This window comes from Pundamilia nyererei, unplaced genomic scaffold, assembly GCF_000239375.1.
Source record: "Pundamilia nyererei isolate P.nyererei 1_Seehausen unplaced genomic scaffold, PunNye1.0 scaffold00018, whole genome shotgun sequence".
Taxonomy (NCBI): Eukaryota; Metazoa; Chordata; class Actinopteri; order Cichliformes; family Cichlidae; genus Pundamilia; species Pundamilia nyererei.
Genome location: NW_005187419.1, coordinates 5,297,295 through 5,324,051, shown reverse-complemented (window position 1 = coordinate 5,324,051; position 26,757 = coordinate 5,297,295). Strand labels below are relative to the sequence as shown.

The 26,757-nt window shown below is 41.5% G+C and overlaps 2 protein-coding genes across 4 annotated transcripts in view; one reads left to right on the top strand and one right to left on the bottom strand.

The window, feature by feature from the left end:
• Positions 1-247: 247 nt before the first annotated feature.
• Positions 248-8,476, top strand: ntf4 (neurotrophin 4). 2 transcript variants are annotated; one of them, XM_005726281.1, is made up of 3 exons: positions 248-476; positions 637-711; positions 6,222-8,476. In XM_005726281.1, exon 3 carries the CDS (start codon positions 6,241-6,243, stop codon positions 7,684-7,686), a length of 1,446 nt encoding a protein of 481 aa, XP_005726338.1. In that variant the 5' UTR covers positions 248-476; positions 637-711; positions 6,222-6,240; the 3' UTR covers positions 7,687-8,476. The 2 variants fall into 2 exon arrangements, with proteins under 2 accessions (XP_005726338.1, XP_005726337.1); XM_005726280.1 differs by having other exon boundaries at positions 248-711.
• Positions 8,477-11,396: 2,920 nt separating this feature from the next.
• The window catches only part of ppfia3 (PTPRF interacting protein alpha 3), a 33,772-nt gene continuing 18,411 nt past the window's right edge, over positions 11,397-26,757 (bottom strand). The window contains exons 17-31 of one of the 2 annotated variants that reach the window (XM_005726279.2): positions 25,563-25,800; positions 23,917-24,050; positions 23,677-23,831; positions 23,420-23,519; positions 23,248-23,329; positions 22,975-23,175; positions 21,030-21,095; positions 20,544-20,570; positions 20,211-20,386; positions 19,812-19,909; positions 17,371-17,546; positions 15,915-15,983; positions 15,640-15,802; positions 14,447-14,508; positions 11,397-14,204 (exon numbers count right to left, since the gene is read on the bottom strand). In XM_005726279.2, the coding sequence (XP_005726336.1) occupies positions 14,456-14,508; positions 15,640-15,802; positions 15,915-15,983; positions 17,371-17,546; positions 19,812-19,909; positions 20,211-20,386; positions 20,544-20,570; positions 21,030-21,095; positions 22,975-23,175; positions 23,248-23,329; positions 23,420-23,519; positions 23,677-23,831; positions 23,917-24,050; positions 25,563-25,800 (1,738 nt within the window). In that variant the 3' untranslated portion in view covers positions 11,397-14,204; positions 14,447-14,455. Of the gene's footprint in view, positions 14,205-14,446; positions 14,509-15,639; positions 15,803-15,914; positions 15,984-17,370; positions 17,547-19,811; positions 19,910-20,210; positions 20,387-20,543; positions 20,840-21,029; positions 21,096-22,974; positions 23,176-23,247; positions 23,330-23,419; positions 23,520-23,676; positions 23,832-23,916; positions 24,051-25,562; positions 25,801-26,757 lie in introns of those variants that run through there. The other variant, XM_013909091.1, reaches the window with a different exon arrangement.

The window sequence follows — 26,757 nt, the reverse complement described above, 5'->3', positions numbered from 1 at the left end:
GGATCCTGAGGGGGGGGGGAGTTCGCCCAGTCTTTGCGCTTCCACCAAGAAACTAATCTCAACTGAGTCGAGCTAGCAGTAAGCCAATAACAGGGCCATTCTGAAGAGACTGCGTGCTTCTTTAAAATAAAAGCCCTGCCTTTCCGTCACGTTCGATGGAAATTCAAATTCCTCAATTCATGTTTTATTTTGAAAATGTTAACCGGAAGTTTTGATTGTAGTTAATGCTAGCTTTGTTGAACGCGTTTCAGGCGGAGTTCGGAGTTCTTAAAACGTTTGGGTAGCTTCTTCAGCGCTCCACTTCGTCGCTCACTTATTTGAACTGACATAATTTTTCTCTGGGGCTCCTTGGAGCAGTAACAAGTTATGGAATATCCACATTTTCAGGCGGGTCAACATTTGTAATAGTTTTGTGGGTTTATTGCATACAGTATTTCTCTTGAGTGGAAGCGCTCCCGGGACAGGAGAGTTTTCTGGTGTGTAACTACTTTCCTTTCCTTTTTTCTCTCTCCCCTCATTGGATTTTTGGTGCACTCGTGCGATGTCACGGACTATTAAAAAAGGAGAAAGACATGTTTGTGAATAGCGTTTGTGGTTAACGTGTAAAAGTGATTTGGGGTTTATTTTTTAAACCAGTTGAGCAACAGCGACAGGACTATAATCAATGTGGTGTCAGCTGGAAGGACGCGGGGTCCGGATCTCACCTAAACGGTATGCCACACACGTACACTCAAAATAATGTTTAAATATTCTGCAGCGCAGCTCAATCGAAATACAGACACGTTTCTTCATTTATTTATGCAATCAGTCAGTTACAGATACAGGGGCGGTTCCATGATTTTGTAAATTGAGTGGCATAGTGGGGACCAAGGCAGTGGGGCCCCGCTGGAAAACATATTATATTATAATGTTTAATGAGAAATAAATACAAAGTAGAAAACTGGTGCAGAAAACACGGATTTCCAAGCTCAAGTGCCCTCATACAGATGTAGTAGACAAGTGTGAATGTGAATAACATTTTTGCAAATTGAAGAAACAAGTTAAAAAGTCATAACCCTGCTTAAATATTAGTAAAAAAAACTTGTAGGTTCAACATATGCTGAAAGTACTTACAGTAAAAGAACGTGCAGAATTATGCAGAATCAAAATATGTGCATTATACAATACATTATACTAGATCATGCATCATAACTGAATCTATATAGCTATAATAGTTAATATTTATTATGATTATATTATATAATATATAACATAAATATATATTTTGCAATATATAACAAAAAAATGTAAGCTTTAAAATTATTGTTATGGAGTATAAAGCACATTATTTTGCATACAAATTATAGTGGAGTAGAATCAGAAAGTTTCTATTAATACTTATTTAGTAACGTACTTGAGTAAGTAGACGTGCTAAGTTAGATTGGAAGATGGAAGCTTATCAGTGCCCTGGTTCAAAGGCACTGGTGAGGTCCTATCACTTTGAGGATAACAACCAGAAAGTTATTTAAGTCAGGCTACTATAAGTTTAATAATTTTATATTTATTTATTTTCCCGAGCTCTCTTTTTAATTACATTCATGTATAAACAGGCACGAATTGATCATTATAATTTATTTTTTATTTGATTCATACTTTCTTTTTTAAAGCTCCGCATTTCTCACTTGATTGAGAAGATCAAGACGCTACGTGTTTTCCTTGGCAGCCTGACACTTGTAGGGTTTTTCACATGTTGTTTTCCTTGGCAGTCACTCAGGTGAGGTGAATGCTACCGAGTCACAACACAAACCTGCTGGTAGATCACACAAGTTGCCATTTTAACATACCTGCAGCTGATCTCTTAACTCCGCGCTGTCAACAGATAAGGGGCTGAATAGGCTTCGTGGGTGGTTTTTGCAGGTGAAAGTGCAAGTTTGAGTGTAATATAAATTATTTCATTACAGTTTTTAAGGTTTTTTTTACGCTTTTAAACAGAAGAAGACGCATGGCTTGCTTGCACCTCATTAAAAGTGTTTCCCAGTGTGAACCAGAGAGATCTACAAGTCATTTGAGAGAGGTGTCACTGACAGAGCCAAGGTTAGAGAGGAGGGGGCTCAATCCTGCAGGGTGAGCATGGTACGAAACAATCACAGAGCTGGAATTAATGGGCTGTTTGCACAGCGGGACCGCAAGGCACTGTAAATGGATGTAAAGGCTTTTATTTTTAACCTCGAAAGAGGGGACGAAGCAGAGGGAGGACAAACATTTACCTGCATGTTTTTTCCATCTCACATAGTGTCACAGCCACTCCTGCTGTCGGTGTTTCTAATAGATGCTTTTGAGACCGTTTAGTCAGACCCAACCTGTGATTAAAATGTGGTGAAAGATGCAATCTGACGTGTAAACTGTTTTCAGGGGGAAGCTTCCCTCCGAGATCTTCCACCCCCATCGAGGGGGAGTTACAGAACTTCAAAGAGGCAGGATTAGTTTAGGAGAGAATGCAGTCCTAACACTGAATGCATTTTCCCGCTGTCAGATGGATGTGCCTGACATTAGCCACACATGTGGAACTTGTAAACAGACTAAATAGCACAGTAGCCATTGCCAGGTGTGGATCTGCTTTATGGCATGTGTTTCCTGGGGTGGGTCTCAAGAGAGAGCCAGAGGCACACTGTACCATAATTCCCCCTGATTCCTTCTTCCCTTTAACACTGGCAGGAGTCTGAACAATTTTCCAGGTGTCAGATCTACTCAGAAAAACACTTATGTTTATATTCTGTGTTTAAAGTTTTTCTATTGTTAATGTTGAGCAAGAGTTTTGAGTGACGGCATGTGAAGAATGTGGATTGATGCATGTGTTTCACGCTAACTTAAAGTGGCTTGATAATACAGAAAAATGTATGACAAGTTATCATCCATTAACAGGAAGTTAGTGTCTACTGTATTGTAATTTTTCAAGTGAATTATAAAAACTTTATCAGCTTCTTAAATGTCTTTACAAAATAATAAATGTCAATTATGTGTATTTAAAAGTGTCCATAAAAAAGACCGAATCTGTGTTCAGCTAAAAGCGCTGTTTAATGTAAGCACCAGAAAATGCAGCACATTAATCTGATAAAAATGAGTTAAAAAATAAATACATAGAAAGAGATATAAAGTAAAATGCTGAACTGTCAGAGCGAGGGGAAACATTGCATTTTAAGAGTGGTTAAAAACAAAGTGAAATAGGACAGTTTCAACCTGTCACGTAAAAATGCTCCCTGACGTATGCTCATATCTGCTGGGAATGTTGTATTGCAGAGGTTGGGAACAAGTTGTATCTTCCGCCTTGTTTTGACTGCTTTTCTGAAGCTTAAATAAATGCACAGCCAATGTGATTGCAGAGAAAAGAAAGCCAGCATGTGAGCTATCAAGGACTTATATTAATCAGTGCTAAGAAATGGAGTTCTTGGAGGTCTCTCCGTTAGTGTCCTCACAGTTTAGTCTGTTTATTCATGGATTTTTGCTCGATGAGGTGGTTCCATCTGTTTGTTTAGGCTGTATATCCTGTGGTATTCTTCCTGTGCTGCTCATTTTGAAGGCTCTCAGGCTACGGTGATCAGGATTAACATAAGAGTGCAGCCTCGAGTAGGGTTTTACTTACTAGGTGAGGTTTTCGAATTAGACGGCCTGGGGTATTTGTGCATACTCATTTGTGGAGAGGGGGTGTAGGTTGCGAGGGCTTGAGTTTGGTCCAGACGGTGGAAGAACTTTGTGTCTAGCCTTGCAGGGAGAGCAAATGATGCATGTCATTGTGGCAAATGGAGCATGGTGATGAAGTGCGGCTCCTGCTGCTGCTGTTTTACAAAGAAACCACTTAGACGGTCAGCCTGCCTGCCCTCGGTGTGATGTCTGAGTGCTCCACAAAGGCCTTTAGGAAACCTGTAACTCCAACTGATCACATATTCCACAGCTGTCCGAGATATTTGATCCTGTACTTCCCCTTCGTGTTAACGGTCAGATTTATCACTTTAATTGGTTTCCATCACACAAAACATTTGGCAGGCCTGGTACACTGATCAGTAAACTAAGCAAACATGTAGCTCTACACGCTGAGGTGTGATTTGGCGTCAGCAGGCACTTTGAGCGGCAGCACCTTGGGTGACAGCATGAATGATGTCTCAACCAAACCTTGCTGCGTCTCGCTGGCAGCATTGTGTCCCGGGTGTGGTTCTATTGAGTTACAGGTCCTGTCACAGGAAGGATTTAGTTTTGTCACCACTCATTCACACACTCACTGATAGCCACCGATGATCCACCCACCCAGTCGCTCTTACACACCCGTTAAAACAAACAATTATAATATCAGCAAACAAACGAAGTCATAACATTCAGTTTTTGACACGTATTTTATGTTGCTGTGGTTTTTTTAGAAGTCTGCATCCTTTGCCACGAAGGAGCCTCGCCAGCAACGTTACATCACTGACATTCCCATCATTCCGCCCGTTTTTACTCTTTCCAATTGACCTTTTCCCTGCTTTTAAACAAATAACTAAATCCTCACTTACCTCCCCCGTGTAGGCTCGTGAGTACTGCTTGAATACCGTCTCGCTGGACCTGCGGTATAGATTGGTGGCTGGAATATTTTTACTGTTAGTCAGAGGGCAACCTCACATTGAGTCACATGTGAGTCATCTCACTTTTTATTTCATTCACATAATGTCAGAGTTGACAAAGCAATTCACCCTAAACGTCCTTTGCGTGTCAGGAATTGTTTACATTTGGCTTACACGAGGGAGTGTGCGGTCTGGTTGACTATATTTATACTAACAGTTAGTTTTGATTTTCAGGAAATTTGCTCATAATTTTTTAGATGAAAAAAAAGCTGTAAACTGTGCACATCTGATAGGTTGGCAATAAAGATTTTTGCCTTCAAATTAGTGGTCAGACAAACTATTGAAACCAGGAGTTTAACTGGTGTTTAACTGTATCTCAGGTCCCACAGCATAATTGTGAAAACTGTAATGTCTAAATATGATTCAGGTCATGAGTGAATTGGAAATTTATCAGCGTAATGAAGGGATCAGGCCTGTCATAACAGGATATTTACGCGTCTGTAATGTGTGTGTGTGTGTTACAGACAAGGGGAGAAGGAAATGACAGAGCTAACAAATTGGATAGTGTTGATACAATGACACCACAGTTCAGTTACACCAACATGGTACCCTAGCCTAAATAATAGTCATGTAATGCAGCAAGTATTGTATTATGATTCGTTTTATTGGTCTACATATATCAAACCTATTAACCTTATAAGTGCCACTTATTCTCCAAAAATCTCTCTGTGCATAGAAATCCCTGAATTGTTATTGTGGGTGTCATATTGTAATAATATTGAGCTCTTCTAAGATTCTGTGACCAGGTAAAATGGGCAAAAACAATAATAGTGAACTAACTAGTCAACAGTTAACTATGCGTTTTATGAAATGCTTAGTATGTACTTTTTATAACATAATATTGTGTATATGACCTAAAGGAGTTATACAGAAGAATTTCAGCCTCTTATTTTTGCCACACAAAAAGCAGCACTAAAGCCTTTTGTAACTACAAGCTGCACAAAGTTTAGATAATACAGGTTATGGCAGGCAGGACGTTTACAATAGCGATCACTCTATAATTGAAACTCTTCCAGGCTAGTGCAGCTGAATGCAGTACTGTATCCGTCATTAAATTTCCATCACCAGTTCACTCACAGCCCAGGTGTAAACAGGTAGAATACTTGCGGTTTATCTCAGCTGTATTGGTATGCTTTCGTATTATGTGTGTGTGTTTTGACAAGAAGGTATATTGTAAGTTACAACATGTAGAAGAAAGTCCCAGATTCTTGAATTCTGAAGAAAAGTAGCAACAGCAGAAGAGAAACAAATCATGCCTTTAAAAGCGTTGGCTGTAAAGTTTCTGACACACATACGTGCCAGTCTGTCGGAGGTGAGCTCTTCAAAGTGTGCACCATTCATAGCTGAACTCCTCTTGCAGAAACAAAGATCGACCTCGCTGTACCTATTTTTCCACGAGTTCTGCCAAGATTTTAGAGCCATACCTCAGCAGTTAAAGCACCAGTCTCATAAAGCTGTAGGCCACCAGTAAAACCTCTCAATTTACACTTTAATTGTGGTGCTTGGTTTAACTGTATAAGCCACAATTTGCATTGTATAAAGTAACGTTGGCTCTCTCTCCTCTTGTGTCTGCTCTATTTTAACCACCAGCTGATACGTCTTGGGAGTGATGCACTGGCTTCCCCTGGTTGCCATGGTGATTGCCTCGGCCCTGCCCTTCCCTCACAACCCCGTGTCCAAGATTGCTACTGCGACCGCCGAGCCTGGCTTCGACAAACGCAGAGAGCACCGGCATGACCCAGCCGCTCGCCTCGCAGCTGCCCCCGCGGACTACAGCTTCAATGGAAGTGCCTCGCAGACGGACTACAACATGACTGCTGCGCTCAGTCAACACAGCAACAGACAAAACCTCCAGAGCCGTAAGGATTATGTAAAACCTATACGCGAAGAGACATTCAAGGTGGAGAGTCGAGGAACCCACCAATCAAACAGCAACTCAGGCAGCAATGACAGAAGCAGCTTAGATGTTCCCACAGAACGAGCTACACTCAGGGCCGAGGATGTTTCCCAGGATAGTTCTGTTCCCAAGGATTACAAACCTGGCAGCACCAGCAGGTATGAATACGCAGGCTTTGTGGACTTTTCCAAGAAAGACAATCTTCAGGACGCTACTGATAGGCCATTGCAGGTTTCTGCATTGGAAAACCATGTGAGTCCTGCTACAACACATAAGGGTCAAACAGGACCAAAACTGACTACAACTTCAGATCAGTTCAGAGATACACAAAAAATCGGGACAGCGAGCCAGAGGACCGTGGGAACTGGAAGAGGTTTTCCTAAAGAAAGTCTGACAATGGAGGATGGTCTGGGTCTGGGAGGGCTGGATAACATCTTAAAGGGAGACGAGTTGTTTCTCGATGCTCATCCTCGGGTCCTGTTCTCATCCTCTCCATCACCTCCGGAGGACCCACCTCTTTTGCTCATGTTAGAGACTGGCATGCTGGAGGAGGACAGGGATTGGGAGGAGCAGGAGGCCATCGAGGGTCACGGCGACCGCGCACTCGACAGGAGTACGACTTTGTCTTGGGCAGACTCTGCTAGATTTACCCGCGAGGGTGTCCATCCTGTTAAAAGGGATAAACGCTCACATTTGACTGACAGATCAAAGGAGGGTATTAGGTCAAGGGAACAGTCGGTGTGCGAGGCAATAAGTGTGTGGGTTAACAAGACAGAAGCCACTGACTTCAAAGGAGAGAATGTCAGTGTCTTACAGGAAATCCAGACTCAGAGAGGACCTCTACAACAGTACTTCTATGAAACTAACTGCCACCATCCCAACAACCGGATCCAGTCAAAGGGTGCTGTTGCATCAGCGAAATCTCTCAAACCTCGAGGGATAGGTGTGGCTGGGGGCAGCTGCTTGGGAGTGGATAAAAAACAGTGGAACAGTGAGTGTAGAGTCAAGCAGTCGTACGTGCGAGCACTCACCAAAGATAATCGAAACAGAATCGCATGGAGGTGGATTCGAATCAACTCGTCCTGCGTCTGTGTGCTGCTGTCCAGAGCAAATCCGGCAACGGGGAGGGAGGTTTTGACAAGAAGGGGGAGGGCTTAAGAGACAGCACAAAGTGAAGTGACACAGAGCAGAGCAGCTCTGACATCCTTCTGTGTGCACTTTCTCTTCCTCGTGGTCTTTCCTAGAACATGAGGGAAGCTATCTCTTCTTAAATCCAGACCTTTTCAGATATCTCTTTTCCTTCCACTACAACTTTATGTGACTTTTGCATTTAAAAAAACAAGAAGACCTCAACACTAGATCTTAGGGAAAATTGTCCTATAGAAATTTTACTTTAAGAAGTACTGTTTTTGTATGATTTATCTTTCATAATCTAAGTTATTTTTGATTAGTATGTAAGCATGTGTATGTCTTTGATATTAATATATTCCTATATATATATATATAAGTGTACAATATGACACCAGTATACCTTTATGTATGAAGCTATGTATATTTGTGTGTATTTATAGAAGAAGCCTTCACGGGCTTGTAGGTCTCTCCAGTGTCTGATGATAATTCCAGCCTCTGGTCCGCTCGTGTTGTAAGAGGAAGGAGCGCCCCCTACTGAGGTTCCATTTTACTGCTCCAAACTCTCACCGTATATTTTACCATGAAACGTTACAGTTATGGTTTAACTAAGACTGCAGCGCGGGCACATGCTAGCGTGATTTCAGCCAGGCAGAGGATTTTTTTTGTGGCAGGATGTATCTGTGCATGTGGGCCTCACATGTGGCTCATGATTGTAAAAGCATGTGGTTTGTAAATTATGTGACACTTAAACAAGCTGATTTACCATCTTTGCGTTTGTTCAGTTGTCCTGCCAAACATGGTAATAAAGGAACTTTGTACTCAGTATGCTCTGAACTTAACTAATGTACATACAAAGTACAGCTTTCATTACTATTACTTTCATTTTTATTGTATTTTTGGCTGCTGAAATCTGCTGGTAAGAGGAAACGTGCCAAACATGCTTAAAAGTTGTAAAGTCCTAATTTTAAAAATCATCCATTACAAGCAAAAATTGTGGCTATTCTGTGTTCAGTTGTCTATAAATCCAGATACATGTAGTTGATTAAAAATAATTGCTTCAGGAAAAAGAGCAAGCCAAGACTACATACCTCCAAGGCTGAGGTGCACAACATGCACAAATCCCTACACACACTAGGATATCTACACCTGGATAACGTTTATGTTTCTTGAGAACATCTAAACTGTGTCTCCCATTTTTTCTGATTTTATTTGCATATGTATTTGTGAAGATATGACAAGAAAATGTCCATTTTTATGCCCCATGAAGGTGACGAATGTGTCGAAAAGCATTAGTGGATTTACTTTTTGGGTCGGCACTAACAACAAAACACAAACCAATCAAATAAACTTACTGGCACTATTTAAAGACAATAAACATGTATTTTCTATCCACAAATTGTATAATCCATGCTTTCATGGAAGTCCAAATACTGGATAAAGTTTAATTTTCTTGTCACATTGCAGTTAAAGGTCTTTAGAGAGGGTTTAAAAAAAATCTATTTATCACTACATCATTCAGATAATGCAGTAAACAGCCAGGAAAATGTCAGCCTCACCACGTTTTTGTTTTTGTTTTATAACAAATGACGTTCTATAAATCAAGCTCGCAGTGACACATTAATGAACTGCTCTATTAAAAAGCCCTTTAAGATATAAACAGATATAAAGCTGTGATGTTGGGTGGATGTAAGTGCTACTCACGTAGATTCCTGGCTCAGAGTGAGAGCACGCCCTTTAGAGATATGTGTTGTAAAATGTTTCTTTTGGAAACAGCAGCGATTGTTAAAATTGAAAGAAAGTGATATCACCAAAAAGTTACGTACATTGAGGTGGAGCCTTTTTTTGTTGCTATTTTATGGTTATAATGCAGGTGAGGTATTTTCTATAGAAATATGCCTGAATTTGCATTTTTTTTTAGAATAAATTTGAACATCAGATAACGCCAGTTGTACACTCATCACTCACTTTATTAGGTAGTACTGGGTTGGATCCCGGCTTGACTTCAGGATTACCTGAACTCCATGTGGCATAGATTCAACAAGATGCTGGAAACATTCATCAAAGATTTCGGTCTGTGTTGATTGCCTCACACACTTGCTGTATATTTGTTAGCTGCACATCCATGATGCAAAACTCTTCTTCTATCACATGTCAAATGGGCTCTATTGGAAGAGATGTGGAGGCCATCTGACGTGACGTGGTGCTTTTTCCTGCTGGAAACAGCCATCAGAACATGAGCACGCTGTGGTCAAAAGGGATGGACATGGTCAGTAATAATACTCAGACTGTGCTGTTTAAATGGCTTTCAGTTGGTACTTAGTGGACTAAAGCTTGCCAAGAAAATATCCCCCATAACATTAGAGCCCAACCTCCAGCCTGAACCAGTGATGCAAGGTAGGATATATCCATTCTTTCACAGTGTTGCCTCCAAATTCGGATCCTGCAAATGTTTTTCTGGTCCTCTGATATCCAGTTTTGGTGAGCCTGTTTACTATTCTGCGCTGACAGAGTGGCACCCTGTGTGGTCTTCTGCTGCTGTAGGTCATCTGTTTGACGTGTTGGGCGTTCAGAAATGCCTCTCTGCATACCTTCATTGTAATGAGTGGTTATTTGATTTACTGTTGTCTTCCTATCAGCTCAAAGCAGTCTTGCAATTGTTCTCTGACCTCTGACCCCAACAAGGTGTTTTCACACAGAGAACTCCCACTCCCTTAAAAATCTTCTCTCTGGGAAAATCCAAGTAGATCAGCAGTTTCTGAAATACTCAAACTAGTAGAGTCACCCTTCTTCCCCATTCTGATACTCCCCATTTCAATTCCATTCACTTTTATTCATATAGCACCAAACCACAACAACAGTTGCCTAAAAGCTGTAAGATAAAGACCCTGCAATGTGACAGAAAAACCTCAACAATCAGACGACACCTAAGAGGAAGTACTTTGGCGACAATGGGAAGGAAAAACCCCCATTTAACAGGAAAAATCCTCCAGGAGAACCAAGCTCAGGGAGGGGAGGGAGACAAAAGACATGCTGTGGAAGAAAACCACAGATGAATAATAACCCATAATTGAATGCATGGTGTATGAATATATATTGAGTGAATAGGGGTGAGAGAACACTTTTAATTCAGCTAGTTGTCTTGACCATGTCCACATAACTGAATGCATGGAGTTGCTAGCAGATATATGTGTTATTGAGCAGTATACCTAACAAAGTATCCACTGGGTGTACACCAGAAAATGCTGTTGACAGTCAGAAAAAGTTCATTTGATCACATTTTAAGGACTAAAAGTTTTCAATCAGACTTTGAAGAATATTTGAAAAAAAAAAAAAAAAGACCAGCAAACCGGTGAAAAGTTTGGTGGATGTACGTGCAATTAAAGTGGAGAGTACAAGCAAAAAACTGAGAGAACGTACTTTAAATGTAGCCCAGCTTTAAATTCTTCAGGTTTTACTGCATTTGTTGGTTAAAAAAAAAAATCATTTTGAAACCTCCCAGTTAAGTCCAGCTAGTTTAAATTATTTTGCTAGTTTGTTTGGCAAATTTTCTACTACTACTACTTATTAGTACTTGGGTGTTTGCAAAGTATGCAAAAGATATTTACAAAGTGAAGTGAAACAAACTAAATATGTCTTTTCCTTGTACTCTGAAAGAAGAAGCAAAACAACTTCTTAAATCTTAAATTTTTATCTATAGAAGTCACTGAATAAAAGAAAATCAGGAAAACTTTGCGATGATCAGCAGATCCACCTGGATCGCTTTATTTATTTTTTTCTTTTACATCACCATTTTCATCATCATCATCATTATTTTTCTTTATTTTCCAGATGATTTTTTTTTCAATTTGTATTACTATCACTTTAATCATGGAAATCTGTTAAATCATTGCACAATTTGTTCTCAAAATGTACACATACAGTAGCGTATTTGAATGACCATTTTCAATGTTTCATATTTACTTTTAAAACTAGTTCAAATGAAGTCAAGAAGGAACAGAACATGTACATACATTTATCCAATACATACCTAAAGAAAATAAAGTTATTGTAAAAAATAAAAAATACAACTGAAAAAAATACACACATTTTACAAATTGATCCCCAGGCTCCCACCCCCTGTAGGTTTATCATACAGATATATATTTTTTAACGACACCTCATATCATCTTCACTACCAAAAAAATGTTTTTAGGTCATTGTCATTTGTTTGACATGCATCGTAAACACAGAGGCTAAAGGTTTTGTTTCCTGGGCTTCCTCGGGCTCGACCTCATCCGGCCTCTCTCTGATCTCACCCCCACGCCCCCAGAAAGCGCTCTAAATTTCGGTTATGGCTTCTGTGTGCAATAAAATGACCGGCTTCTGTCCATCCTTCTTTTTCTTCTTCTTCTTTTCTCCCTTTGAGTTGCTGTTTTGTCTCTCTGTTGCCTCTGCCATCATCAGGATTACCCAAGACCCTGAGCTGATGATTACAAGTCACAAACCTCGTAAAGACACCGTGGACGCTGACTGAGGATTTCGCGTTGGAGTCTGGCTTTATATTCTAAACTTAGGTACCACTTTCTAGATAGACATAGTTTCGAAATGGCTTAGAGGTTTTAATAAATGGCATTATTTCCATGTAAAACATTAATATTTATAACAATGACACTAATGAGATACTGAATTATTAAGTGAAAGGTGAACTTTTTGGTGCAAGTTCCTGAAAAATACATTTTTCCGGTGCATATTCACCTCTAGAATAACCCTCCTTTCCTTTTTAATTCAGTCTTACAGTCACTAGAAAGATTATATTTGGTTAGAGGAACCGTTCACCTAAAAATCAAGCTTTCCACCGTCCAGAATGTTTGGGTGTGAGTTGCTCAGTTTTGGAGATATTGCCTGTCGATATGTGTGGCTTCTCTTGAATATAGCTGAAATTGATAAAACTCAACAAAGATCGAGTGCTACGTAGAAACTATTTTATTTGCCCAGTCTACATCCACCAATCAGAGGTACGTGTAGCTATCGAACATTACAGCTCTGTTGAGACGAGGCCCTAATGTTTGTTATATATTCTGACACGCTGTCACTAGCAGAGGCTCTACTGTAGGTCGAGGTATAAAATGATTCTACACCAGTCTCTATAAGTGGATGTCTCTGTATGTAAGTAAGTAGAGACCAGATTTTTGCTACAAGAAGCTTTCTGGTTCCATTTGCATTCAGAGTTACATTGTTAATCACATTTGAGCAGGTTTGCCTGCATGCAGATAAACAGTCTTGGCCCAGATATCTGTAGGCTACATAAAAACTTGCTGTTGCCCCAAAATGCTAAATTAGCAGACCGACCGATAAGTGCCCAGATTGCATTTGCTCCTTTCGTTTGTTCCACACTTATAGATTATATTAAAAATAAGTAAATCTCATACTGAAGCAGAGATTGTATCACTTCTTTTCCAAACTTTAAAAAGGTTCCTACCAAAACCACAATGCTGTTGCGGAACTGTTTCCACAGTCTGAGTGGAACCCCACTGAAAGTAAAAAACAAATATCACTGGAGTGTCCTTTTAACATCAATAAAGCCAAAACTTATAAAAACCTATTAACATCTTTTTTAGAAAGTGGTACCAGCGGTAACTTAATTGACTTCCTGCCATTGACATCATGAGATCATGAACACAATGCTTCTATGGCCTTGCTACACACTGTCCCATGCAACTCTGTGCCTTTGATCTCTATAATGGACTCCCTTCAAAAGAGATTACTCATCTTATCGGCTTTCAAGGCCCCAATGGACAAGCCATGAGGAGGGTCCCTCTGATGTGGTCGGAGCTAAATGGTGGTCTGAATTCAGACGGATTTTACTACACCACTGCAACCAACCCCTGACAGGACCATAGAAGCCAACAAAGAGCCACAATGGCTGACACTAGACACCAGCCAGCCCTTTAGTACAAAGGAGAACACCGGTGTAGTTTATGACACGTTTATATCCACCTAGCCATTTCCCCTCCAAGTCGTCACTCAGTTTTAACACCCTCTCAGTCCTCTCCAGACTTTACGGTGAGGTTACTTTCTGTCCCGGCCCTCGTTATAAAACACCTGTTGTTGAGCAGAAGTTGTAAGGCGACACATTTACTTGTTTTCAAACTGTAAGACAATAAATGGCAGCAAGTGTTATTTTTTTCTGTAGGTAGGAAAATGAGCCCTGATATTGCCAACTCTGCTAACTTTACGTGGACAGGAATGAAGAAAGGAGAGACCTACGCAGCGCAACGGCACCGACTCTAACCGACACCGGTGTTGTCCTTTTCGCACCCTTCGCACTGAGAGAGGAAGAGTTGAGAAGGTAGTGAGAGACAGAGGGAGAAAACAGCGTATCCGTTTCAACCTTCGCAGTCTTCGCAAATACATTCATACATTCTTGATTTCCCCCTTATTTCTTTTCTTCTGTTATTGCAGAATGGTCAGACTGAAAGATTTATTTAAAGTTAAATGGTTATATTCATTGCTTCTTTCTCCGTGGATGAGCGAGAGGGTCCTCTAGTCACAATCCTGTCAGCGCCCTGGGGGGAGAGAAACAACATTACTGCCACGTCACTGCTTCTGTGGCCTCAATTCAACTCAGCTCAAAGCCCCACCAACCAACCAAACCAAGCACTTTAAAATTCCCAAACTGCAACAAACAAATACATAAAACAAAGACTTTGGACACATGTGCAAGCTATCTCTGAAGCTTAGAGGAAATGTTTGTGTCATGAAACGAATGAAACCAGACTGTTTAATTAATAAGTCGGAGGGTTCTCACCTCAGCCACTCAACAGGAGTACGTCCTCACTGAGGCTGATTCACCCCGGGCACCAGAGCTGGCTGTGTTGGAAACCGAGACACAGAGGGGGGTTATTATTATAACTGCAAAGTCTTTTAAACAGCACTGACCTTCCAGAGGCATTCCTATTAAGAGGAGGAATGAGGGAAAATAGTCTTCCTCTGTACTTTGAAGCGTCTGCTCCTTGTTATTGCCAGTTCCTCCACTGAAGGCAACACAAAATTCCACTGGCAAATTAATAGCAGAGTAGCATGAAAACAACCAACTGCCGCCTGTGCATTAGCAGCATCTTATATAACATCCGGTGTATTCTGGCTGCAGAAAAATCTTTCAGCTCAAGGCTCATTTCCAAGAATTACAAATGTAAACACACGGCTCATTTATTAAGAGGTCCACGGTACCGTTTCACCTGGGCCGACCTTGCACTGTTACCCCACTACAACCAAAGTTTTGCCCCAGTTTTTCAAATGCTCTTCCTAAGGTCCTCACTCTGCTCTTCCCTCACACTGACCTTTTAAGGCAGACACCCTCCCTTCATGTTTCTTCCTGTTAAAAGGAAGTTTTAAGGAGGGTCTCCAGACCTCAAGGAGGACTTATTAGGTTTAAATGTAAAGATATGACCTTGCTATGTGTGGTTCCCTGAGATTACAAATGCAAGAATCAATCTGGTGCTTTATAATAACCATCATTAATAAAAGTAAATTGAGCTTTGGTTTAACATCGTTAACAATGATGGATAATTAATAATGCTTACTAATTGGGTTTGTAAACAACTGCCTGGAAGTGGTTACGGTAAACCTTTAACTGATGTTTATAATACTTATTTTAAACTGTGGTTTGTTTCACTCACTGCTTTGTTTTGACTTTTATCTTCATATTTACCAGCTGTTTGGTGAGGTTTTTGAAAAGAAAATTGCATTTTGAGTAAAACATTTGAGTCTGGAGTGAGATTGGTCTCCCTGTCGTCTTCCTGTAAACCTCCAAATAGAAATCACCTTGTGTGAATCGCTGAGATTCCAGGAGCTTTGACTAAACTGCAGTAATTGGCTGCCAGGAAATGAGAACATTAAGTGTTTCGTCCTCTAAATGGTGACGCGACTCGAGGGCTGAAACGAGCTGAACGAATCCGGAGGTGAGACCAAATGCTTCAGAGGTCACGGGGTCATACTCACCTTCACTCTGAACCTTCCTCAGGGTAACGGAGGGTGTAGAGATGGCTGAGGCACGGAAGTTAGCAGGCAGGGTCTCGGCAGAGTCAGAGGTCACGCCCCGCAGGTCTTTCTCCCTAAACATCTTCCTCCAGGAGGGAGAGCGGGTGAATGTCTTAGTCCCATCCTGTCAGCGAGACACATGTCGTGAGCCTTAAGATGGATCCTCATGCAAACAACCTTTGCATTCTTCATGGGTATTTTGTTTTCTTTTTTTAAAGACATATTAGCATGCTCACCTCATCGGGCCGTCTCTCAGTTCCCATGGAGATGAGGGAGTTGTACTCTTGCTCCAGGAGCTGTCTGGCCTGCAGGATAGAGGTGATGGAGAGTTCGGAGATTAGCTTGGACTCTGCAGATGATGCATTTTCAGATCAGGGCTGCTCTGCTATGCTGGCATACATTAATTCTTTGAACATGATACCTGTTTTATAACAATACTGTGGATTCTCATTCGATTTTCAGTGTAACAGGAACAACCTCTGCACTTAACTCCTGACGTGTCATTTTAGACATTTTTAGACATAACAGACGTAATTCTATTTGAGACGGAGAGGCTGAGAAGATCTTTTTAAAGACAGTTATTATATTACTAATTTTCTTATATATGTTTAACTAAGTGTGCAATGGTGCACCTAATTACATACGCCCTTTTTGCATACATTTCTGCAATAGCAAGAGGAATTTTGGATACAGCTACACCCAAAACCTTTGCTACAGGTACGACAGCATAACTGGGATTGCTTTGAATGTGTGTCATCATGGCAAAATGTGGCCCTACAGACTCGTACAATCGCAGTTTAGAGTACTTTGGCTTGTGTTTTGCGATGACACAACTCACACACATATATAAACATGCTGGCATTCAGGCTCATCTTCAGCAGTCAACACTACTTTTTCAATGAACACTCGGTCCACATGGGTCGTACCACACCCAACCTTGAGCTTTTTTTTTTCCATTTTGATCTCAACTCCAAACTTGTAAATGTTTTGGGACTGTATCTTGGAGATGTGTGACATCATTGTGTTGACTACGTCTGTCCACTGACTTCCAGATAGAAAGATAAACACCAGTCAAAGTACTCAAAACTGCCTTTGCAGTAGTTCCCACTATTACAGCTGGGGAAAGGCATTTTTGCTTGGTTTTTAGGAATTTGTTGCCATATAAATAGAAATTCATCCATTATCACAAACACTTCAGGGTCACAGCAGGCCTGGAGCCTACACTGGGTGTCATAGGGTGAGAGGTGGGGTATGCACTGGACAGGTCGCCTGCCCATCATAGAGATACGGTGAACCATTTCTAACAGTGGCCAACTTTTTGGCTAATTAGCCTAAATTACATGCCTTTAGACTGGAGGAAGAGCCTGAAACACCCGAAAGGAAAGCACACAGGCACAGAGCGAATATACAAATTCCACACAGTCCCAGCTGGACCCAGAATCTTCCTTCTGTGATGCAACAGTGTTAACAATTCTGCCACTGTGCTGCCTGTTGTATAACTCAGATTAGGGTTAGGGTAAATACCACAGAACTGGCTAAACTTGTTCTGTCTAAAAATGGCAAATTATCAAAATCTAAAAAAGTTTATAGGGATCTTAAAGTGCAAAATATCTGATAAATTGTCTTGGACGTAGGAACAGACTTTGATGCAAAGACATTTCTCTTGATGTGCATCGACAATGAATTCACTACCTGTGTGTTCTGATTGGGGATCTGCAGCAGCAGGGCCAGGTCAGTGTAGTCAAATGTGTCGTCTAAAGCCAGCAGAGCCCCGTGGACGCCGCTCTCCCGGAGGTTGTCGGCGTACTCCTTCAGACCGATGCTCTGCACCCAGCACATCACACGCTCATTGGACCATACCATCACATCTAGGAAGAGAAAGGGAGGAGGTGAAAGGAAGGGAGGAGAGGCATTCATCTGCAAACAGAAAGCTGTCTGCACACTATTTTTAAATCTTTATTAAAACTGAAGCCACCTCCTTTAGTTTAATTTGGATACATAAACACATGCAGGGCTGCTCAGATTTATTAACCGTCTTCTGTAAGGGTCAGCGATCAGAGGAAATAATGAAACATTTGACTAACTGATTTATTTTCTGCACATGGACAACACAGGTCAGGCCTATCATCAGACAAACCCAGATTCGCTAATTTCCTCATCTGCATGATTCCTCTGGGGAGAAGCCAAGATGAACTGACTGTAAATGCACAACATGTGTTTTTCAAGGCGCAGCAGTGGGAGTGCGAGAGATTTGGGTTTGTTTAATGACCGAACGTGTTGACATTTATGTAATCATTATCCAGCCAAGCTAGAAGGTTGTGGCTTATAATCTCTTCTAGGTATAACGAGGAGGGGGGAAAAACAATGGGTGGTCTAAACACAGGAATTCCCAGGAACGTGAGAAATCAAAGAAAATAACCATTATTAAGGGGTTTTTTTGTTTCACTTTTTTTTTTACATGCCAGCGCTGATGCAAGAAAGTATTTTTATAGTTTACTTGTAAAGACTTTCCTTTTTTACATCTGCTTACTTTAAAGAGATTTGACAAAAGTTAAAAGCAGTACAGCAGCTTTCCCTGCTAAAATTCTAAAACCCCCAAACTTGTGAAGAATGGAAAGGTTTAGTCATTAAAAACTGTTTTCTAAATGTTTTAGCTTCTCAAATAGTGCATCATTTTACGGAGATTACATAATCTTATTACTCCTTTATGCAGATGATAAATTCTTATTAGTCTGGAAACCGTCCGCAGAGATGTTAGGCAGTTTGGTAAAAGGGTGCTGGCAGTGTAGACTGATGGCAGGTCAGAAACAAACATAATGTCACACTGAAACAGGGTGAAGCAGCCAAATCTGAGAAAATAATTCAGACAGAAGAAAGCTATAACTTGAACTGATCAGCCACCTATACAACATGGTGATATGACATTTAAAACAGATAAAATAGATAAAATAACAGAAAATATCCAGGGTACCAGTGCTTGTTGCTATTTCTCTGTTTTAGACAGTAAATTGTGTGGGGTTTTGCTCTTTGCTGGGTTAACAAATACTAGAATTTAAAAAACAACAACAATTAAAAACATATACTGATCAGTATCAATATAAATATAAGGTATGAATCTTTACCTCTGCCACTGCATTTTATGTTGTTGGTTTGTTCTTTATCAGAACAACTCAAAAGATTTTGCACAGACATGCATAACAGTTTTTAACAGAGGTGTGGTTTGACCCTGCTTCGAAGTTATCAAGATGGGAACCAAAGAATGCTTGAAAAGCTTCTTTACCCATGCAAGACATGGCACAATTGCATTTTGCATCATAACTTTACAAATACATCAAATTGAGCTTCATGTATGGTCTCGTTAGTCTCAATAAAATATCACAAACTTATCTGAATCCAGAGATTCGATTAGCGGATGCAGGTGATTTTCAGCCTTTGTAGAGCCATGCGGCTCGTGTTTATTTAAAACTGTATAAGGAGCTAAGATTCAAGTTCACACATAAACTCCGAATTACACTTTGATAATGCAGGTGGGAAGCGGCCTTTTCTGACACGTAAGCCAAACAGGAGATGGTACCAGTCAGACTTGTTCTCTGCTCAGGGACAGCATGTAGGAGGCTGTGAAAAGATGTATTCATGGTATTCACATCAGCTTGTTACTGCTGTGATAAGATTGATGTTCTATTGATGTTTGGTAGAAGTTTAAATGTTTACGATACCACCAGATTAGTGCGGGTTTCTATTCGAAGCTGTATTTAACCAAGACTGCTAGTTATTAGTTTGTGCTTGGTCCAGTTTGGTTCCGATGAGCTCCAGAAACACACAGGATTTCTGCCTTTCCACAAGAAAAAATGCTTTGCTTCTTAAACTTGAGCTGTGCACGGCACATGAAATAGCACAGGCAATAAAAACGGCGGTCTAACAGATCAACAAGGTGATGGTAAAAATGCAATAAAATGAATAGTCAAATAAAACAAATAACCTGCTGTTAGTAGTCACTAAGGTATGCTTTACACAGCACAAAGCACCACATGAATAAACGAATTAGCTGCTTCTACTGGCTCGGAGAACTGTACAATACCATCCCTCCACTGGGGCGTGAAAGGTGAGATAATGGCAGAGAAACAAGGGGTCACCTTTGTTATGGTGGGCGCTCTCCTCTCTCCTCCTCTCCAGCTCCTTGCGATCGTAATTTAGACGCTTCAGGCACATGATGCCGTAATGCAAGCTGACCCTGGGAGAGGGCAAAGAGCCAGAGGGTCAGGGGTTCAAGCAGGTTAACCGAGGAGGGCGTGTTTCCACTCTCACATGTGCTCAGAAAGCATTAACAACCCAGCACCTCTGACCCTTTCACTCCTTCAAAAGAGAACTCAGAGAAGGCCTGGAGACACACAACTGAGCTGTCAGAGTGCCATAACCATTGTCTTTTAACACCTTCAAAATTCCCTTGTCACATGCACACAAAGGTAGGAGAGTAAGAGTTTTGTAAACACGAGACGTGACAAAAGAGCATGAGTTATGAAGCCGAGCTCTACCTGTGGAAGCTGTCCACCATCTTGAGCTGTCCTCGCAGCTCTTTCTTGGTCAGGTGGTCCAGCATGCGAGCATCCACCAGGGACTCCATGAAATAGCTCCGATACTGCGGCAAGCCCAGGCTGGGCAGCCACTCGTTGCCCACCCACTCATGATTCATATCGCCATAGGCCAGTATCTGGAGGGGACAACCACAGATGAGCAACACTGATTCACGCTCGGCCTCGTATCTGATGGCGCTGCAAATGACTCACTGCTGTTAGAGATGAAATGAGTGACAAATACGCAGCATGTTGTGCGAACTTTTTTTCAAAAAGGCGCAGCTGATCCCTTACCTGATCCCAGCTGAACTCTTTCAGCTCCTGCAGAGAGAAGAGAAGAGGAAGACGAAGAGAGACAGAGCCAGAGAGAGTGATGTGGAGGTGGTGAGGGAGAGGGGTGCGGAGGTGAAGAGCAAGGTGGACGAATGGATAGATAGTGAAGGAGCAGCAGAGGAGGAAGCAGCAACAGCAGCAGCGGGAAAAGAGGACAAAAGGGAGGAACAGTGTGTTAGTGAACGGGTAATTAGTTGGAAGCAGTTCACACTGAAACGGCAACAACAGGGAGAGAAGAAGATGCTCAACACTATGGCCTGGGCCCACAGAGAGACAGAAGTACAAAAAAGAAGTACAAGGAGAGAGAGGAGAAGCGAGGGGAGAGACTCATCAACGTGATTCAGACCGGACGAGACGCTCAACATTATTCAAAATAAATAAAATAAAATAACCATGACCATAAAAGGGCAGTTTGTCAGACAGAGACAGGACGGCTGGGGCACTAACCGGGGGCTTGGTGGCGGCGTTCAGAGACTCCATCTCTGCGTGGGTCATCCACACGTTACTGGTAGACTGCAGTTATGTGAACAAAAGAAGCGAAGCAGTGAGATAAAAGATTACAAAAAATGCACACACACACCACACTTCACTGCCTGTCTACAGCAATGAGTCAACACTCGAACATTTTCGCGATGCCAAAACAGCCACATCAAAAGATGTCAGCCAACCACAACAGAAGACTCATTGCCATGGTGATTTCCACGAACAAGAGGTTCGATGGGCTTATGTGAACCGATAACTAATGAATCTGCTCAGCCTGTTGGGCAAAATTGCACGATTGATCATCTTCCGCATTTCACCGTATCATTAATATGATTTCTACTGTAAATAGAGAGGAAGCCAAATGCTGAAAAGGGAAAGCCAAGAAAAACCAAAATCTGCCATTTGTTAAAAGCTCCAAAGCAGACGCCTTAAAGAAGATGGCTTTCAGCTATTTTTCACTCTATCTTCCTTGAGGAAGCGGAGGAAAAAACAGTGCCACAAATGCATGTGCGTGCAGCACTTTTACTACATTTTTCAACATCTGGTTTGTCTTTGTTGCCGAGGGAGAGGGCAAAGTTTTTGTTGCCAATGTTTTCCAGATGACAAAGGTGAACCCCGTCACTCCCAGCAGAGCCTATTTCCATTCATATCTTTATCATTTTGGACATTTATCACGTGTAGAATAGGCTTCATGTTTGTTAGCATTCATTTTTATCTGCATCTGTTTTCTTTCTTTCTCTTTCTAATCCTACATCCTACATGTCATGTGCCCCAACAGGCTATTTCTATTACATCATTCCTTATTAATATCATATATTCCAGGTCACATTTTAATTTTATGACTAGCGACTGTGACATTTGGCGCTAATTATGTGGCCTTCACAGAGACTATAATCTGATAATTTGTGCCAGTCTCTAAACAACAAACATCTGGCTCAACATTTACCTCAGACTTTAAATATGGATGCAGCAAGGCGCTACTCTGAGCAAAAAGTCTATACTCAGCAGAAAGATAGATATCCGTCCCAAATGAATACATAAATCGACATATGAAGGCGTTTAAGGTCTTAGTGTGCTCCAATTAAAGGCTTCTTTACCTTTAATTCTAGGGGGAAGCTGTCTAGACTGGGATCTTTTTATCATGAGAAAATATTCATTCTTTAAGGTAAATGAGAGTTTTAAAATAGGGCTTATAATTTTGGAGGTCCCCCCCTTTAGCCTCTAGGAGCAGGGACCCCCTACAAGATCGAACATTTTCCAATGACCCACTCATAATCCTAGATATTAGGCACATACATCTGCAGTTTCATAAGCCATTGGACCTAACTGGATTCGAAAACCCACAGCCTAAACGACTCCCATCTGTAGATATTACCAAGTTTTATGGAAGTTCTGCAAAAATGAACAAAATCCAATCTATTTATCCGTCATGCTGGGCGAAAAAGTCTAATTCTTGGAGGAAGCAGGAGGCATAAGTAATTTCACCTCTCACACTACCGTTCATGTTCCTGCTGTATATTTCTTTTGCTTTTCATTTACACGTTCATTCATTGTTTGGTTACATTTAGGTGACCAACATCACTCGAATATGTTTGATCACCGTTTGGGTTAAAGCGCAAAGTTGCGGCTTCGTGAAGCTCTGTTTTCTTGGTTACCATGGTGATGTACTTACTCTGTAAGCATATGTGGTGCAGACATGAAACATATTTTGAAATGAAATACGTCCGTTTCAAAGCTGTGCTGACGGCATGGAAAAAAGGGCTTGGGTTTTTGTGACTATTTCATATAATGCCATGAGGTAGATATGCATTTTTTTATGTACCAGAGCATTTTATAATTTATAGCTAATAATTTTGTGCTCCCCTTGGCTATGGACTTGTTAAATGTATGTGCAGTTTCAGAGTCTCACAGAGCGAGTGCTGGCTGGGGCAGACGGGCTGGTGAGGGACACCATCTCCTGGATGGCCAGCCGCAGTTTGAGGCGGTGCAGCGGGTTGCTGATGCCGATCTCCCTCTGGATCTCCGTGTCGGACAGGTTGGCCATGATCGCGCCGCTCTTCACGTTGGCACGGCATGCGGCGACGTACCAAGCTGGCATTCCCACCCACAGCTAGAAGGAGGCAAGGAGTGGATTAAATCAAGATGAAAGTTTCATTTAGATCTCAGTTCTATGATCACCTACCTCTAACCACGACACAACAGTAGGTCCATCCCAAGATGCAAAAGGAAGTCCTTGGCGACATGCTTCTTCCAGCAGCTCATGCCTGATAAGAGATTTAACAGAGAGATTTCTTATTTGGTGCTGTCCGATTAAAAGATCAAAATATGAAACGCACAGCATATAATTCACTGACTTCTTCTTGCTGCGGCGGTCTTTATCTGCTGGACCAAGAGTTCCCGTCTTATTCATTCCCATTGGGTCTCCAGATGCCAGGTCTTCAGAGGGTGTAGATGCTGGGAAACATACAGTGATATTAAAGATTGCAAGAACTAGATAAGAACACTTTTCTGGCTCCGAATTCACCGAGCCAATAAAGTGTTTAGATGTAAATGCTGACAGCATGGATTACTCATGCTCAGTCAGTCCCTCCCTTATCTTTTATCAGTTTACCAAGAGAAACAGATCCATCCCGTCCAGGTTGGCCCATCCTTCCTTTTTCCTTCTTCCCAAAAAGCCGGCCGATGGAAGACTTGATGCTTTTCTTCTTGCTGGCCTTGTGGAGTGAATCTTGGCTGCTGTTGGTGCTGCTGCCATCTGCCGAGAGACTGAAGGAGAGACAAAGAAAGTAACTAAAGTTGGAAAAACAAATACACATTGAAAGCATCACGCTTGAATGCGCAGCCGTCTTACCTGCGAAACTCTCTGGGGTCATCGAGCATCGCTCCCGGATGGGTGAGGGCCATCCTGTCCAATCGCAGCGCACGAGGAGTGGGAGGAGGTGTAGAGTCAAGAAGAGCGAGGGATCGGTCATCATCTTTGCTGTTCTGGAATATAAAATGTAAACTGTATAATTTGCAGTAGATGCAAGCACAAAAATTATGATTTTATGGATGATGTGAGCTCTGCTCTGCTTAAATGTTTTGTCTGTAAATTAAAAAAATATTAGCTACTATATTCTAAGTATGTTTTTTACCTGTTGTAGCATCATTATTAATATTGCCAAGCCACAACTGTGACTGAGACTGGCCGAAACAGATTTCTTACATTTTTGCTGGATTCTAAAGTCAAATGTGACTCCATTTGTTTGACAGCTAAAGCTTGGCCCAAATTAAGTCACACGACAGAACAACGACGCCAAGCACAGCAGCAAATCCACAAAAAGAATCTACACCAAAACAGAAAAGACCGAGCCGGAGCTCAGAATGAAATGCTGTGGTGGTATCCTAAGAGCGCTGTGCTTAAATGAATGCAAACCAATATTGAGAATAAGCAACATTAATGCACAACAATGTGAGAGACTAATAAAGGCACACAGAAACTGATCACTTCATGAATACTTCAGGTTATTGCTGCTAGAAGTGGTTCTACAAGCTGCTGAATCATGGAATGTATTTTTTCACAGGACTGCACGCAGCACGGTGAAAACCTCGTTATTTACGTGACTGTAGGTCCCAACAATAAGATTCATCTTAGCCACAAATTGCTCGATTTAGACTGAATAAAACGTTTGAAGTTTTGCCTTCGAATGATTTCTGACTGCGACGTGACGGCACAAAATATATCCATTTCTAACAACTTGTCTGAAGCTGTCAGTGTCTTTCTGTGTGTTATACTCGAGAAAGTCAACTTCAGACACAGTCCAGACCTGATTCTCTCAACTCTGTCCAACAATGATGCATGTAAACAACTAAAAAATGGAAAAAGGGGACAACAGCAAGCCCTGCTTTGGAAAACATGAGCAAAATCTACTAATCAACAACTGTTATATTAATATATCCTATTTGTTTAGAAATGTAATCCTTTTCCTGTTTTTTTTTTACCAAATAGTTAAAAATTGAGATTAATGCAAGAGGAGTTCTTTGATTTTACAAGTTTAGTTGCACAGCTCACCTTTATGACGTGAAGAGGAGCCGAAGCCGACTAGGTTTCCTGCTACAGCCTTAAAAGAGTTATTTTCCTTGGCTTACATCCAGCTTCCTAACTGTAACCAATCTTGCCATTCTCACTGAACGCCTACATAAACATGATCAATTTTCAAAATCACCACTGACAGCTTGCTTTTTGTTTATTGCACCATTACTTGTAATCTATCTGCCCGTTGCTGGAACCTTCATACCGCACCACGAGTCACTTAAATCAAACTTTCCCAATCTGACATTGTTGCCGCTGAAGAATAACTAAACTTCTTGACCCCATCTGCGTGATTACTTATGCTTTATTTAAATGACTCACTGTCTGGAGGAGCTGTCTGCATAAACAGGGAGGCTGACACCAAGGTGAGGTAAAAAGGTTAACACGAACTGAAATAGGAGTTCTTCTCTACATTCCAGTCGTACCTGTCTATCGGTCTCACGGGCAGGGGAGTGAGGCAGACGAGGGGTGGAGTGCCCGGAGCTGGGGGGAGAGGGGGAGGCCAGGGTGGAGGATGTGATGGAAGTGGGGATGAAGCCCCGTCCTGTGCTGTCTCTCCCCAGGGAAGAGGGAGGGATGGGCGGACTGTCCAAAGCCACGCTGACCCGGCTCTCGATCTCCTCGGCACGCAGCTCTGTGTTCTCCTTCTCCTCCTGGATCAATCTGGGTTTCCAGGGCAACAAACATGTGGATAATATTAGAACTCAGAAAAGGGCTCCAGAAGTGTCCTGGAGCTCTAAACAAATCAGGACAGTCTTAAAGAAGAAAAAATAATATATCTACTGCACATATAAGCTGCGTCACTTAAGTTGGCAAATTTACTTTTCTACTTTGTGTGTTTGTGTGTGTGTAAAAAATGGCTTTGTCTAGGATTCGCCATGCTAGCTTAGCAGTTGATGGCTCTAGCTAATTATTTAATCTAGACAAATAGGCAAATTCTCCTCACTCAGACCTCTACAGGAAAGCTAATCAGTGCGTTTTCCCAAAATGTTAATTGCTGATAAGTCAAATTCAGCTGTGAACCAAACAGAACACCTTTGGGATGTGGTGAAACTGGAGATTTGCATCATGGATGTGCAACCGACAAGCGACTGTGTGATGCTATCGTGTCAATTGGACCAGAATCTCTAATGAATGTTTCCAGCGCCTTGTTGAATCTGTGCCATGAACAGAGATGGGCAGTAAAGCGTTACTGAAATCCGATTACTTTTTTCGAGTAACGAGTAAAGTAAGAGATTACTATTGCTAAAACGGTAATTAGATTACTGTTACTTTCCCGTAAGCACTCTGCGTTACTGCGTTACTAAAACCGTGATTTTCTTGCGAGAGTGTCTCATGACAATGACGTAAGCAAGTGCGACGTTTGTGGCAACAGCTGTGTGCAGATCAACAATGGATAATATATTGAGTGCGGGAGAGAGTATGAGCATGCAGCGTTTAAAGCGTGGAAGTACTGACCTCATTTTGAGTTTGATTCCTTAAAAAGTGACAAAACATTAGCGTCCGCTGTTCACTGCGTGGGAAGAAAACCCCTTAACCTCCGAGGAAGCACCGAGTGCGCTACCACATAATGTGAAATTCACAGATTCTTCAACTGACCCTGCGGCACACCTGCACCAG